This window comes from Triplophysa dalaica, chromosome 4 (genome assembly GCF_015846415.1).
Source record: "Triplophysa dalaica isolate WHDGS20190420 chromosome 4, ASM1584641v1, whole genome shotgun sequence".
Taxonomy (NCBI): Eukaryota; Metazoa; Chordata; class Actinopteri; order Cypriniformes; family Nemacheilidae; genus Triplophysa; species Triplophysa dalaica.
The window spans coordinates 21568237-21584537 of NC_079545.1; the positions used below are offsets into that span (position 1 = coordinate 21568237).

General features: G+C 45.4%; 1 protein-coding gene across 1 annotated transcript in view; it reads left to right on the forward strand.

Moving 5' to 3' along the window:
* lamc3 (laminin, gamma 3) overlaps positions 1 to 16301 on the forward strand; it is a 121560-nt gene that overhangs the window by 36284 nt on the left and 68975 nt on the right. The window contains exon 2 of the mRNA XM_056746751.1: positions 14719 to 15101. Within this exon, the coding sequence (XP_056602729.1) occupies positions 14720 to 15101 (382 nt within the window). The 5' untranslated portion in view covers position 14719. The remainder of the gene's footprint in view (positions 1 to 14718; positions 15102 to 16301) is intronic.

Sequence of the window (16301 nt, forward strand, 5' to 3'; positions counted from 1 at the left end):
GATGCTATAAGCAGGTTGTTAGTAATTTTAACGAGCGCAGTTTCAGTGCTATGATGCAGTCTAAAGCTAGATTGAAATTTTGCGGGTATGTCATTATTTTGTAAGAAGATCACAACTAAATGGACACTACTTTTTCTAGTATTTTAGACAGGTAAGGGAGATTTGAAATCAGTATGTACTGTATAGTTTACTAGTTCATTGGGGTCAAAGTTTGGTTTCTTGATAAGAGGTTTAATGACGCCCAGCTTAAAGGGTCCTGGGACATGGCCTAGATAAATAGGCGAGTTGATAATGTTATAAATGGGCTCAATTGCAATAGGTAGTAACGCTTTTAATAATTTAATAAGCATGTTGTAGATTTAGATTTTGCAATGAGTTGAATTAAATCTTCCTGTTTTATAGGTGAGAAATACTGTAGCTTTTCTATTGGGGCGATGGTTTGTACTAATTCATAGGACAGACTTGGAGGGTGAGTTTTTACTATTTTGTCCCAAATGTTTTCGGTATATAGGTGCGGCAAAATAACCAGGTCAGGTGATGTCAGTTTATTTGTTGATTTAGCAACTGGACTAAATAAAAAACATGGATTTTTTTGTTTCTATGAGGTTATGGAGTTATTCAGCCTGTGCTGCATTTAGTGCCTTTTTCCACGCAAAAGTTGCTGATCATGTCATCGAGCAATTCTGTATTTACTGGTATGGTTATTAAAGAAGTCAGATCTGGAAAGCTCTTTGTGAAACTATCTTTAGTAGTTGAGGTAATTGTTCTACCCTGTTGATAACAAGTTATACGGCTGATTTCTTCAGTGCGCAGTGTACATGTTCTAAGATGGTGATCGGTGACATCATCGCTTTGAGGTATGATATCTATACTGGTTGGATCGGCTCTGTGGGATATAGCCCATTACTTATTGATTTTGATGTTTTTTAATGTAAAACCATGCGAACGTCATAAGTAGACCTGATTCAAAAGTATAAAACAATAAACAAGGCCAAATCATGACAACTTAAAGTATATTTGAATCCATGAACATTTCTTAAACAACTAATACTTAAATAATACCTAATAAATGCGTCTTTATCTGACTGCACCAAACACCTGACAAGCATGGGGTCATTTTCATAACAATTGTTAGAGGACGCTTAAATTTAAAACATGATCTGTTGTCGTAATAAGCTACATGCACAAACAACCTTGTGAGTCCTTTGAGAGGGTTCTGCAACCCACCTATCCTTCACCCTTCTACCACCTACCACCTTGTCTTCTCCTTCTTGCACCTATCTTCTCCTCACACTTGTTATCTCTGAAGTCACTGGAAGCAGTAGTCTTCAAACGTGTCATTGCGGTCTCAGTCTCATTTACAAGAAACTTCTTTGGACTTGTTTGAATCTTTCAATCCATAATGTGACAGTCCGGTGTACAATTTATGCCCTCTGCTGCACCGTCACACACAGCCACATGCTCAGTTTATCTTCTCTCTCTCTCTCTCTCTCTCTTTCACAATATGGATTGCTCCTTTTCAGTTCGAGCTAAGTAATTCTTAAATTGGCAGAAAAAAATCCATCCATAAATCACAGACTTCATTACTTGCTTTCACTGTGAGTGTGGGTGTGTTCTAGTGGATCATGTGGAGGGCTCATGGCTCATTTATTCGTAATAATGTAAATTCCATTTTTCAAACATACATTTTGGTTGGCCATTCATCTTAAAGAAAAGCACTATCAATAAGACTGTTAGCCTTACATGCGACTTTTCTGCTTGGAGTCGCTTTTTATACAGGCAAATTTTTATGCGACATGGCATTTTTCTAAAAACATGTGTACCATGAATTTAGAAACACATATCTAATGAAAAGTAATTTACTTTAAAGACACAATTGTTATAATATCTATAAAGTTGGCAAAAGTGATATCTTTCAATCTTGCTAGTCATTCATGCAAAAAATGGTCATTATTGGTTGTATTTGTTAAAGGGGTCAAATGACACGAGTAAAACGAATATTATTGTTTGATTTATATATAATGCAATTTGTATACAGGATTTAAGGAAAAAATGCTGTATTTTCCATATACTGTGCATGTTTGTATCTCCTCTTTGCCCCGCCTCTCTGAAACATGAAGATTCTTTATAAAGCTCATCGCTCTGAAAAGCGAGGTGTTGCTTTGATTTGCCAGTTAACCAGTGCGTTGTGATTGGTAATTGTGGAATTAAGCAATTAAACTTACAGGTAACTCACTTTACTTGCGTATACATTTGGGCAGTCTTAGCCAAATCATACCACGAACTGACATAGATTTGAGGGGGTGTGGTTACACAAGGCGTTTCAGGCAGGTCTGGGTGAGCATGCGCTTTTAGATAGAATGCATCTTTTGTTCCAACACTAAAATTTTTGCAATTTTACAAGTCTAATACATGCATGGGCAATTTATAACTGAACACAGAAAAACACGTATCCGCGCCATATGACCCCTTTAACATTAGTTAAATCGCATTAGATAACATGAACTAATGAGTACTTGTACAGCATTTTTAAATCTTACTTCATGTTAATTTCTTTACTAATACATTGTTATAATCTAATGCGTTAACTGCTAACATTGGTTACTATACAATGAATAAATGTGGACAGTTTTGACATTAACGAGCAATAACACGGATTAAAAAATGCTGAATAAGAACATTGTTCGTTGCTAGTTCATGTTATCTTATGTATTTACTAATGTTAACAAATACAACCTTATTGTACAGTGTTACCAAAAATGTTCTTCAGATTTGTCACTATCACGTTACAAAACCACACAAATAAGGGTTTTAAACTGTAGGTCTGCCCCATTTTTTTGTAAAATGGTCCAAAAACTTCCCAGAAACATCATAGAAAATGAATGAAAAATAAAACAGCTCATATAATATTTAGTGTGTCCTCCTGAGGTTGACGAGCACTTTCTGAAGGTTAAGCCTTCACTTCCCTTCGCTGACCATTTATTGAGAGAAAAAAAACAAATCATACTTTAAGATTGTAGGGCCCTATTTTGTATCCTATTCATGAAAAGTGCCATATGCTCCTGAGGGAATATGCATTAATTATGTATTGTGCACTTTTGAGGTAGGGACGGGTGAGGTATTTGTAACTTTCAGTTTAAAAAGAAAAATATGCAGTTACTCAAGCATGATAACTGAGTTTAAAACTACACAGAACAACATCTCACATGTTTCATTTATAGATCCAGACAGAACATAATTTGATACAACAAACAAGCTTAAGTAGTACATAACTAGGGTTTTAGGGTTATGGTCCTACTTTGTATGGAGTGTCCATCAACAAGTTTATGTACATAGAATTCGTAAAACACTATTATTTCGGATTATACCACGGGGCTGTTGAATCCTTCAATCTGATTGGTTGACAAATGTTCTATGGGTATGCATTAACTTTCAGTAAAACGCATGACTATGAAGGTGTTACGGTCTGCTGACCGCATTACAGGTCCACTTCGCCAAGTTTAAGGTTAAAGCAGTGGTTCTCAACCCTGGCCCACAAGATCCATTTTCTGCTGAGTTTAGACCCAGCTCTGATAAAACACACCTGAACAAGCTAATCAGCGGCTTCAGCAACAGACGCATTAAACGTAATATGGGGCTGAGCAAATTGCTTGGCGCATGGCATTAAAGTCCCGTGAGAGCTATTCGGATGCAGTCGGCACTTGAATCGCTCTCGCGGTACTTTAAAGGCAAACTGTAGACCGATAGATTAAGTTGAATGCATCTGTTCCTAAAGACGCTGATTAGCTTGTCCAGGTGTGTTACATCAGAGCTGGGGCTTAACTTGGCATGATAATGAATGTTGGGGGCCATAGTTGAGAACCACTGGGTTATAGTGTAGCCTACAGGACAGCACCCCACACAGCACCCTGCTATTGATCTGACGTTTATAACGTCAAACTTGACTGTTAATGGAAACGTGTGCAGTTTCGTGGAAATAAACAAAGCATTTCAAAATAAATATAGAAATACATATACTGAAATTGAATAAATGAAGTAACTAAATAGAAAAACAAAATGCATTAATAAACAGCATACTCGTTGGTTTTCCTCTTCAAGCTGCTTATAACAAATATATTTTGATAGACCTACTCTTTCAAAAGTTTGGGTATTTTTTTTACTGCTGAAGATATAAATAATACGAGAAATAATAAATGTACTATCGCTGGCTTTTCTGTCACATTACGCGATCTCTCACTAACTCACTCACTCACACCACGTGGCTCAAGCTTCCGAGTCCTTTCACTCTAACGGAAATGAGATGCGAAAGAAAGTAGTCCTTACCATCAAGTGTTTTAAAGACGATAACATGACAAAACATTGAAATTAAACATTTAAACAATGCCATGTGGGGTGGTAACCGTGGTATAACGGAATAATTGACTGCGGTCCGTTCAATTATTCGAAAGTTAATGCTTGTCCCTACATATATATCTCTTTGTTGATGTTTGGAGATTATTGTTTATCATTTTCTTTTGTTTCAAATTAAAAGATATTAATTTGAATAGTTTCTTGTGTTGACTCTGGGACGGGAGGCTGGTTTGCCCTGGTTTTCTCACCAAGGTTGTATATTTTTCTAGTTATTTTCTAGTTGGCCGCATTACCACCTCGGGGTGTGCATTAACTTTCGAATAATTGAACGGCCCGCCGTAAATTATTCTTTACATAACAGGTAGTTATTCTTACCTTACTTCTTGACTGACTCTCAAATGATTCGTTCCATGATTCATCTATCTAATCCCCTCCTTTCCGATAGCCTTGTCTGATGTGATTGGTCAGATGGTCTAGTCTGCCGTGATTTTTCTTCCGCGAATGAGTCTCTCGAGCAACAGTGTTTGGGGGAGAAGAGTGAAGTTCCCTTTCTGTCGGTCTCTCGACGTTGTGTCGAGAACGACAGATGGGGTTCGCCCTTGAGAACCAATCAACTCTGACTACTATAGAAAAGGCCAATGAAATTTGGCGAATGCAATTTGCATGCCGGGCTCCGCCCCCGGAAATCCGGTATAAAAGGAGGCCGGCGTGCAGCATTCACTTACCTTTTGTTCTTCAGAGCCATCGCTCATGAGTACAACTCAGGATTCAATCCTCTACAACTACACGCTGGTGCTACGACGTGTTACAGCGGATCGTCCCTTCTGCAGCGACCTTCCCCTGGGCGTCTCGGCGGTTCCGGAGGTGTTAGAGATTTTTTCTAAAAGTCCTTTTCAGGACTGACTGAGCATTCTCCAGCGCGGCATGTCCCGCTGTTCTCTTGGGTGCGGCACCCTCATCGAGGAGGGGGATGGACACGATCGCTGCATTAGGTGTCTGGGCGTCCAGCACACTGAAGCAGCGTTCGTTGACACATCTGCCTGCACTGCGGGCAGATTGTCATTCAGAAGTTGCGGTCACGGGTGGCTGTCTTCCTACGGGAACCAGCCACCATTTCGTCTGCTACCCGGGCTGTGACATCTGTGGCTACGGCCCCGATGACCACCCACGTTAGCAGCGTTAGTGATACGGGGAACTCTGCGAACGTAAACCCGCCAGCCAAGTGCTCACGGGCCGATCGCACCCCGATTCGCTCTTCTGAACGTTCCCCAACCGGCGGTGGCATACCGTCCGGATCCTCACGCACACACTCGGAAACGATGTGTGACGTAGATGAGATGTCGCTCGCAGCATCGGAGGGAGACTGGCATCCGACTCTGCCGAATCCAAACTCCACCCCCAGCGGTCGAGTTCAGGAGGAAGCAGAAGTGATGTCATCCGTGCTAACCCGGGGATACGTGGTTCCCGAGGTCGGTGCGCGGTGCAAACCGCGCCCACCCCGGGTGCCATGTTTTTCCCGGAGGTGCATGAGGAGCTGTGTAAAACTTGGAACGCTCCACTCACGGACCGTTCCAGTGAAACCAGCTCCGGCTCCCTTACTTCCCTCGATGGTGAGGCAGCCAAGGACTGCGTCGAGATCCCCCGGGTGGAACGTCCGCCTGCGGTGCACCTGTGCCGCGGACGGCTACCACCTGGGGGGGGATCGACCACTCCTACCGTCCAAAGCACGTAAGACTTCGGCATCACTGGTGTCGAAAGCTTGCGATGTTGCGGGCCAGGCTGCCTCCTCTCTCTATGCCTTGGCCATCCTGCAGGTCCGCCAGGCCAGGGCGTTGAGAGGGCTCCACGAGGGTAAGGCCGACCCGGGTATAATGCAGGATCTCCGTGCCACCGCTGACAGCGCTCTACGGGCGACTAAGGCGGCGGCACGGGCCCTGGGTCGGACGATGTCCACGGTAGTGGTCCAGGAGAGACACCCCCGGCTATACCTTGTGCAGAAGAGTGACAGCAAGGAAGTCCGCTTTCTTGATGCACTCATCTCGCAGGGTGGGTTGTTGGTAACACCGTCGAGGACTGCGCTCAGCAGTTTTTTGACGGCGAAGCAGACAGTGGCAATTAACCACATTTTTTTCACGCCGCGACTCGGCCGCCTACAGGCCTCCGAGATCTCACGTGACGTCTGCTTCCCTGCAACCCAGGACCCTTTCGACATCGGCTCCGGTTCCTGTGCCCCCACAGGCGGCACCCCGGAAGCAGAGGTCGAGGGGGAAACCTCCACCCCGTCAGCAACCTCCTCGCGAGAAGGGACACTGACGGGAAGACCCCAGGGAGAACAACATCGGGCCCGAACCTTCACAGCCACGGCTCTGATCGGTCGGTACGGGACGACTCCTGCCTCGTCACCAAAGCCGGGCCCTTGTTAGGGCTTGGCGCCCACTTACTCACTGAGTTTTCTGTTCTCCCCGGGTTTACTTGCAGCCGATCGCACACTCCACTGGACTGTGCTCGGCGAACCGACCTCACACCCTGGCGAGGCGTGAGGTCGTACACATATACGACAGCCGTCACCACTCTCAAACCGACAGTGCGTGCCGTTGTCCCGCCAGGCAGGTAAGCAGGCGGAGCAAAAACCTTCCCTCCGGGGACTCCCCGCGACATGGTTAGCTCCGCCAGCCGACGAACCACCCCCCGTGGGAATGATGAAGCAGACCGTCCCCTTGGTCACCCTGTCACAGTCCCTGGGAGCTCGAGAGCTGCCCACACTGTCTCGCTGGCTAATGAGGGCGGTCCGTCTTGGTTACTCGATCCAGTTCGCCAGAGACTCACCCAAGTTTCGGGGCATCATCTCTCCCTCTGTCAGAGGCAGGGACGCCTCCGTACTTCGGGTAGAGGTCCCCACCCTTCTGGCAAAACAGGCATCGAGTTCGTCCCTCAAAACCAAGATGTTCAGTGGGTCACCACCCGCACTTCATCGTTCCCAAGAAAGACGGCGGGTTGCCCCCAAAGGCTGCGTACCCTGAACAGAGCACCTTCACAAGCTGCCATTCAGGGTGCTCACACAGAGGCGCGTCCCTGACATCTATGAGGTGTCAGGATTGGTTCGTGGCAATCGACCTGAAGGACGCTTACTTTCATGTCTCGATCCTCCTCGACACCGGCCGTTCCCACGGTTCGCGTGCGAGAGGCGGGCATATCAGTACAGAGTCCTCCCTTTCGGTCTGTCCCTGACCGCCCTTTCTCCCTGAGAGGAGGAAGGCGAGCGGGTACTAAACTATCTCAGCGACTGGCCTATCTTGGCACACTCGCGAGATCTGTTATGTACACAAAGGGACCTGGTGCTCCGGCACCTAGGTCGATTGGGACTCCAGGTCAACCAAGAGAGGGGCAAGCTCTCCCCAGTGCAGAGCGTCCTCTTTCTCGGTATGGAACTCAGCTCTGTCACCATGTCGGCATACCTGTCCGCAGTTGTGCCCAACCAGTGTTGAACTGTCTGAAATGAACATTTTTGGCAGACAGCGGTCCCCCTGAAACAATTCAGAGGCTCCTGGGACACATGGCGTCCTCGCGGGCTAATACCCCTCGAGTTGATGCACATGACACCGCTCCAACACTGGTTTCAGAGTCGAGTTCCGAGGAGAGCGTGGCACACCGGCAGCAGGCGCATGGTGATGCCGCCCTGCTGCCGACGCACCATAACCCCTAGTCTTTATGACTTTTTCGACGGACTCAGGTCCCTCTGAGCAGGTTATGAGGCAGGTCGTGGTGACGACTGAAGTCTCCCTGCAGGGGTGCGGTGTAGTGTGCAACGGGCACGCAGGTGGGGTGTTGGACGAACCCCCGCCTGCGCTGGCATATCAATTGCCAAGAGTTGTGGGCTATGCTACTTGCACTGAGCAGGCTACGGCCTCTCGTGCGAGACATGCACGTGCTGTTCCGAGGACAGCACTATAGCTGTAGCGAATACAGATCGTCAGGGTGGCGTTCGCACACAGCAGCTAAACACAACTTGCTCGACGCCTCCTCCGGTGGAGTCAACAGGTGACTCGTTCCCTGCAGGCCACACACCCCGGGCAAACTGAACTAGACAGCCGACGTGCTTTCTCGCCAGTTTATGCCTCGTGGAGAGTGGCGACTCCACCCCCGTGCAGTCCAGCTCATTTGGACGCTGTTCGGGTAGGCCCAGGTAAAACCTGTTCACCTCCCGTAACACCACCATTTGCCCGCTTGATAGTCCCTGCCCTCGGCACGGATATCCTTGCGCACAGCTGGCCGCGGGATGGGCGGAAGCACACCTTCCCCCCCCCAGGAGCCTTCTTGTACAGACTCTGTGCAAGGTCAGGGAGCAGGAGCACCAAGTGTTATTGGTTACACCACACCGGTCTAACCGCACTTGGCCTCAGAGCCGATGCTCTGGACAGCGACTCCCCCTGAACCATTCCCCTGACAGAGGACCTGCTCTCTCAGGGGAAGGACACGTTCTGGCATCCCAGATCAGACCTCTGGAACACCCATGTCTGGTCTCTAGACGGGACGAGAAGATCCTAAGATGGCTACTCCCCCTATACGGCTGAGACCATCACCCAGGCTAGGGCCCCATCTACTAGGCGGTTACACGCCTCTAGACGGTGCCTCTTCTCGTCCTGGTGTCTTTCTCAACGAGAAAGACCCACTGAGGTGCTTGATCAGGATTGTGTTCCCCTCCTCACGAGACTGGAGACTAACATCTCCCTTCCACACTGAAAGTGTATGTAGTCGCTATTGCCACTCATCACGACTCAGTCGGTGGAAAGTTTCTAGGGCAACACGACCTGGTCACCAGGTTCCTAAGCAGCGAGAGGGCGGAATCCGCCTCATCTCCGCTCCATACCCTCTTGGGACCCTAAGTGGTCCTGGGGAGCCTCAGGGCCCCCCAAAGAGCCCCTCGGAGGTTCCGATCTTCCTCATAGAGTAAGACGGCCCTCCTGACGGCGCTCACTTCTTCAAGAGGGTAGGGGACCACCGAGCATCCTCCGTGTCCCTGGATTGCCTTAAACTCGGCCCTGGAAACTCTCACGTTATCTTGAGACCCAGGCCCGGATGCGTGCCCAAGAAGTTCCCACTACTCCCTCCGGGGCCAAGTGGTGAACTTGCAGGCGCTCCCCATAGGGGAGGAAGACCCAACCCGATTAGTGTTGTGTCCAGTACGTACTGGACCGCACGCAGAGCTCTGAAGCTCTGACCAGCTCCGTGTCTGTTGGAGGACAGCAGAAGGGGAAGGCTGTCTCCAAACAGAGGCTGGCGCACTGGGTCGTGGACGCCGTTACGACGGCATTCCGATCTCAGAATCTCCCATGCCCATTGGCAGTGAGGGCTCACTCCACACGGAGTTTAGCCACCTCCTGGACACTGGCAGAAGCGCCTCTCTAGCAGACATCTGTAGAGCTGCGGGTTGGGCTATGCCCAAACACCTTCGCAAGGGTTAACAACCTTCGCGTAAACCCGGTGTCAGCCCACGTCCTGCGTGGCGTCATGTAGGACTGGCATCCGGGGGGGCGTATGCCTGCGAAAGCACCTTTCCACCCTCTAACAGGTTGGGTCAGTGTGCTATTTACCTTTTCTTCTTACCCGAACACATCGCTAAGAAACTGGTACCTCACCAGCCTCCCTTCTTACCCAGACACTGGTTAAGAATAGGCATTCCATCCATCACCAAACAAGCACCCCCTGGGGGCTGGCTGGGCAGAGCAGCCTTCCCCCTTAGGCCGGGATACCATGTGAGCTATCACAGATAGCTCTAACCGGACCTAGTGCTACCGGACGTCTGTAACACCCCCTCCGTGGGCTGTTCCGTCTGATGTATCCTCATGAGAATGGTTCCCACTCCTGGTAACCCATGAGCTTCCCCAGGTGGGCCTCCACCTCGCGGTTAACTACTCAGTCCGCACGTTCCATGCGTTCTCCTCCAAGGACGAGACCATACCTATATCCACCATATTCCTCCCCACGGGTAGGAGGTGGCCTCTGTAGCGCTTCTCTGATTAAGAGTCGCGCTTACCCGGTGTAAACTGATCTGGATGGCCTCTCGCCTATAGAGAGCTAAGGCCCCGTCCGTGAAAGTTACCGGTCAGGGCTGTACCCATCTTTCTCCAAGAAAGCTCTGGAACCCCCCGACCACCACACTGGAAGGTTACAGTCTCACGAAAGCTTCGAGATGACACGCCCAGGCTTGTTACCGTCGCTTCGCTAGAGATTGTGACGCGATACAGCGTTGTGGCGTTTTCCATAGGCAACCCCATCTGTCGTTCTCGACACAACGTCGAGAGACCGACAGAAAGGGAACGTCTTGGTTACGTATGTAACCTCAGTTCCCTGATGGAGGGAACGAGACGTTGTGTCCCTTATGCCACGAACACGTATCGTATTCTGCTGCAGTTTGAGAGGTCTCAGGCTCTTCAGAACAAAGGTAAGTGAATGCTGCACGCCGGCCTCCTTTTATACCGGATTTCCGGGGGCGGAGCCCGGCATGCAAATTGCATTCGCCAAATTTCATTGGCCTTTTCTATAGTAGTCAGAGTTGATTGGTTCTCAAGGGCGAACCCCATCTGTCGTTCTCGACACAACGTCTCGTTCCCTCCATCAGGGAACTGAGGTTACATACGTAACCAAGACGTTCTCGCGGGCAGTCCTAGCAAATCGTAGGCGGGGACTATATGTAGTGAAGTAAATCCACTACAGTTCGCGATAAGGACTAGGTCAGACTTGTAAGCCAATAACTTTGTTATTCGTTCACATTCGGATTTACAACTTGGCAGACTGCTTACTTTAAAACAAGTCAACATTACACACTTCATGAAATTTAATTTTCATGATCTCATGTTATGTATGCTTAAATCAAAGTCAGTGAGCAGCAGCTTAGGCGAAATGTGACTGCGTATTTAGAAAGTGAAATAACTTTCTAATGAAGCCTTTTATAATTCCCTCACTTAATCAAGCAGTGGCTGATTTAGACAGAGAGAGATGAGAGCGAGGAGAAGAATGCATAAGGATGAAATATCTGTAGGGCCAGATCCAGGGTGCACGTCTGAGTCTGCACCCTCTTATCCGAACAATCTTCAAATGTTAAAGCTTCCCCAACAATGAATGGAAGGCTCCTGGTGGTGCTATCACAGTGTGGTAGTGGTCACCTAAAACCTTCCGACTGACTGCACTCCTGCTGTGGAATGAACTTCCAACCTCAACGTGCAACATCACAAAATGTCTAGAGATGCAGCTTTTCCACAGACAACTCACTGACTTATAATCTTATTTTAGCCGCTGAAGGGACGTCACGTGTCCAGAGTCCGATCTCATCCAGAACCGCGAGGCTGCACGGCGGCGAGGGCTCTTCGACAGCATGTCTCTCCTTCCTCCCAGGTTTCGCCACCAATGTAATACAGTTCAGTAAAAGGAAGGAAGGAGGCGAGAACCGGTGAACATTTAAATAAAGTTTAATCAAAACAAACAAACAATAACACGGAAGTAAAATGACGAACATACAGACAAACTTAAAACATATGTCCGGGTCCGGGTCCGGGTCCGGGTCCGGGTCCGGGCCCGGTCCTCTCTCGCCGGTAGTCCTGACGATCTGTCCTTTTATGCTCCCGAACTCCTCCGTGGGAGATGCAGGACCGGTGCGCGCACAGCTGATTTCCATTATCCCTCACGCCACCAGCAGCTCTCGTCACGCCTTCCTCGCGACATATACGTTTGTAAATTTCGAAGTTGGTGACATGGTAAAAGTCTGACTATGTTAAAGGGATTGGTCACCCAAAATTATACATGCATTATTTAGATGCCTGCTTGTCGTTTTAAACCTATGACTTTCTTCCTTCTTCAGAACACAAAAGAAGATATTTAGAAAAATGTTGGTAACAGAAAACTGTTGGTCTCCATTGACTGCTATTGTATTGACACAAAACCAATACAAGTCAATGGGAACCAGCAGTTTTTGGTTACCAACATTTTTCAAAATATCTTTTTTGTGTTGTATTCCTTTAAATCTGTAAATGTGAATTCTGAAATAGTTGTACATGCTGCTGTCCTCACATATGCGCTCTATACTAACAAGGACCGGTTTAATTTAATTACAATTGATGCCTGTTAAAACTCTTTGTAATAAGAGAGTCTCTGTCTACCCAATAATAAATGAATACGGTCCTCTACCCCCGCACTATTCTCTCCCACAAATGTTTAGAGGGTCCGCAGTGTGTAGTGTGCTCATTCGTCTTGATAAAATAATGACGGGCCGTTTTTACAGCAGTCCTGGCTCTGAGGAGCTGCCCGGCAGCACATTTCTATAAAGCCGCCAGAGTGCACCCTGAACACTTGGACACAAAGCCAATTAGATGCCTGTTTACCAATTCAGCTTCAAATGTGGACCTTCAAGTATGGAGGTCAGTCTTTATGCAGAGGAACAATGTTAAAAACAATACACCCGTTCCATTGCATTTCATAAGCGATGTACGGGAAATGCTACAAGGAAAGGCAAAACTGTGATAATTTCTCTGTAAACCACTTATCGCTTTAGTAAATGTTTTGTGATATCCCTTTAGAACAATAATTGCTGATTTCACATCATAATTCACACCTTCAAATAAAATCCACCCATTTGGGTATATTGCATGTGTAATGCTTTGCACTTGGCAAGTACATTTGACACGTAATTGCACATCTCCGAATGATGCTGTCTTTTGCAGTGCATTTCAATATAACCGGTGCAGAAATCGTTCCACAAAATGAAATCACTATCTAATCACAGACCCGCCAATGAAAAGCAATGTCATGAGTACACATTTTTCACATTTTCATTTTGTTGCTCTGTAATGATTGCATTTCTGTGTGACACCAGCTCTTCTCCTACGGTGTTTAAAAATGATAATCAAACACTTCACATTTCCCATTCTCTTTACAAACTGCATTTGTTAAACAAATAATTTTGTTACTTCTTGAGATTGCATTTTCTCAACAGGGCACGCACAATCAAACCGAGCTGAAATTAATAGTTATGTTGTTATTTACCACAAACACTGTGTGACTGTCGACTTGTTTGCTGAAGGGAGAAGTGCTATAATTTGCATTGAATTAAATCAAGTTAAATATTAATCTACTGCTACACTATGTGAAAAATGGGTTCCCACGATTCCAGTTGTTTGAAGCGTCATCCAAAAAGAAAAATCCTGTCATCATTTACTCACCCTCCTGTCATTTCAAACCTGTATGACCATCTTTCCTCAGCAGAACACAAAATAAAATATTTTGTAGAAAGAAGGTAACCAAACAGCACTGGCCCCCATTCACTTCTATATTATGGACACAAAACCAATGCAAGTGAATGGGATCCAGTTAACAACATTCTTCAAATATCTTCTTTGGTATTCTACAGAGCAGAGGAATTCATACAGGTTTGAAATGACAACAGGATGAGTAAATGACAACAAAATATTATATTTTGGGCGAACTATCAATTTAAAGCTCCAGTGTGTAAATTTTGGGATGATCTATTAATAGAAATGCAACATAATATACATAGCTATGTCTTCATAGGTGTATAAAGTGCTTACACAATACAGCGTTATGTTTTTATTACCCAAGAATAAGCTATTTATATCTACATTGCATGTAATTCCCTAGTCATAGTGATTCAAAAGGGAGGGGAGGGATGGAGTGAGCGGTTGGTTGCAATTAGCCGCTAGATATTTCTGACTGGACTTTTAAGGAAGTTTATCTGACATCTATTAACTTATATTCCTGTCTCACCTTAGAAAAGAGGTTGTCTTCCAAATTCTCCCAAACTTTTATTTTTTTCTTCTTTCATGCCTTTAGCCCCTCCCTCTTTTTTTAGCAAAATATTGGTCGACCCCCAACTCCCCTCTACTTCTCTCTCCACCCTCTTCTCCAACAGCCTGAGAATGCTTTTGAGAGAGAGAGTTTGTGTCCAAGGCTGAATAGAGGATTTGTTCAAACCCAAGTGAAAGACAAATAATGCACAAAGGAGTCAACTTGCTCAGGATGATGGCGTTTTTTTTTACCTTTCCTGTTTAGTTGAATGTATGTGTGCATGCATATTAATAGGTTAATGCATATTGTATGTTGTGTGAAACCATTTGGTGCATTCAGCTGCATGCAAACTTATTTTGTATAAAATTGTCTCTGTATTTGGCAAAATGTGCGCTTCTGTATACATTCCATTAAGATTGGAATATCACACACTTTTATATGCATGCCTTTGAAGTTTCACACTGAACCACTGAACTTCCTCTAAAGCTTTGCTCTGTAGCATGTGGGTCTGATTATTTGCTAGACGTGCTTTGTTCTTCTGAAGTTTCTTTCTGTTGTAACTCCTTTGCTCAGAATGATGAATTCCTACGAACTCCACATCGTGCTTTCGTTTCTTCTTCTGCTTTCTATCACCTTGTCCTCTGTTCTTGCTGGAATGGACTCTTGTTATGATGAGCAGGGCAACATGAACCGCTGCCTGCCTAAATTCGAGAACGCAGGCTTTAATCGTTCCGTGATTGTTTCCAACGTGTGTGGCATCCCGCCCGAGGATTATTGTATGCAGACGGGCTCCACGCAATCTTGTCACCACTGTGACGCCTTCGACTCGGAACTGAACCACAATGCCACTTACCTGACGGACTTCCACATAGATGAAGAGCACACCTGGTGGCAGAGCCAGTCTATGTTCTATGGAGTTCAGTATCCTAATTCAGTCAATATCACTCTGCATCTTGGTAAGACATTTAAATTGAACATAAAATAATTTTAATATTGATATTAAAGGCATGCCAATGAATGTGTCTAAAAATATTTTTAGAATTTAGCCTTTCTACACCGGACATGACCGGTACGATGCGACACGAAAAAAGACATATTATAAATATATAAAGACATAAAAATAATATATAGATAAGAATATAATGGTAAATTTTGTCACACTGGATGCGCCACGAAAATCCCATTAGAACAAGCGTTGTCTCGTGTCATGCCTCATCCGGCAGACACGGTGTTAGTTTGTCTGAGTTCAAACAGATTTGCATGGATAAACAAAAAAATAGTTGGTTGGCGGAATTAGGTGTGCAGAATAAGTATCATGTTTGGAATGTGATATTTTTAATATTAAGGGCAGAGCGGTTATTTTTCTATGTTTAAAATTATGCATTTGGCAGATGCTGTTTTTCAAAGTGACTTCAGTACATTCAAGCGTATTAAGCGCTTTTAAATTTGAGTATAAATTCAGTGATGAATGAATAGTATTTGAAATAGATGTGTCATTTTCATATTTTTTAGCTCTTTTTTGCACCAGATCAAGTGCTTTACCCAACATTTGCTAAATACAAAATGCATTTTAATAGGAACATGTCCTATTAAAGAAAACTGTCAGCAAACATGAATCTAAATACGAGTCTTTTACGTATCCTACCTTTAAACCCATACATGTTTAAACATATTTTAAACGTTTTCCTGTGCTTAAATATCAATCTGCCTGGTACTCTCTCTGAACACAAGTGGGCAGAGATAATCTTGCTTGTCAGGATAGATTTCTTAGACATGAACTTTGTGCTGACTGTAAATGAGAACAGCTGTGTCCTGTCTGATCAGATCACTCAAATATCTCACCTTTTGCTGATGTAGTTTCATTACTTTATGGTGGAAGCATAAACTGTGAATGGCAATAAGCAATTTCCTTTAAGTATATCTCTAAGAATGTGACTATTTTTAAGATCAAAAATTTGACCAGCTCAAAGTATAGGCCTACATGTTTATATTTTGGTCAGTTTGTTTTCTTTTCATTGATACAGCCGAACAAACAGACAAATGATTACAACAGGGATGTCTCAACATATATCATTAAAAATAATTTTAGACAGTAGATGACAAGACATCTCCTCAGGAGAGCACTTTGAAACACCACATTGTGAGCAGATGTTTGA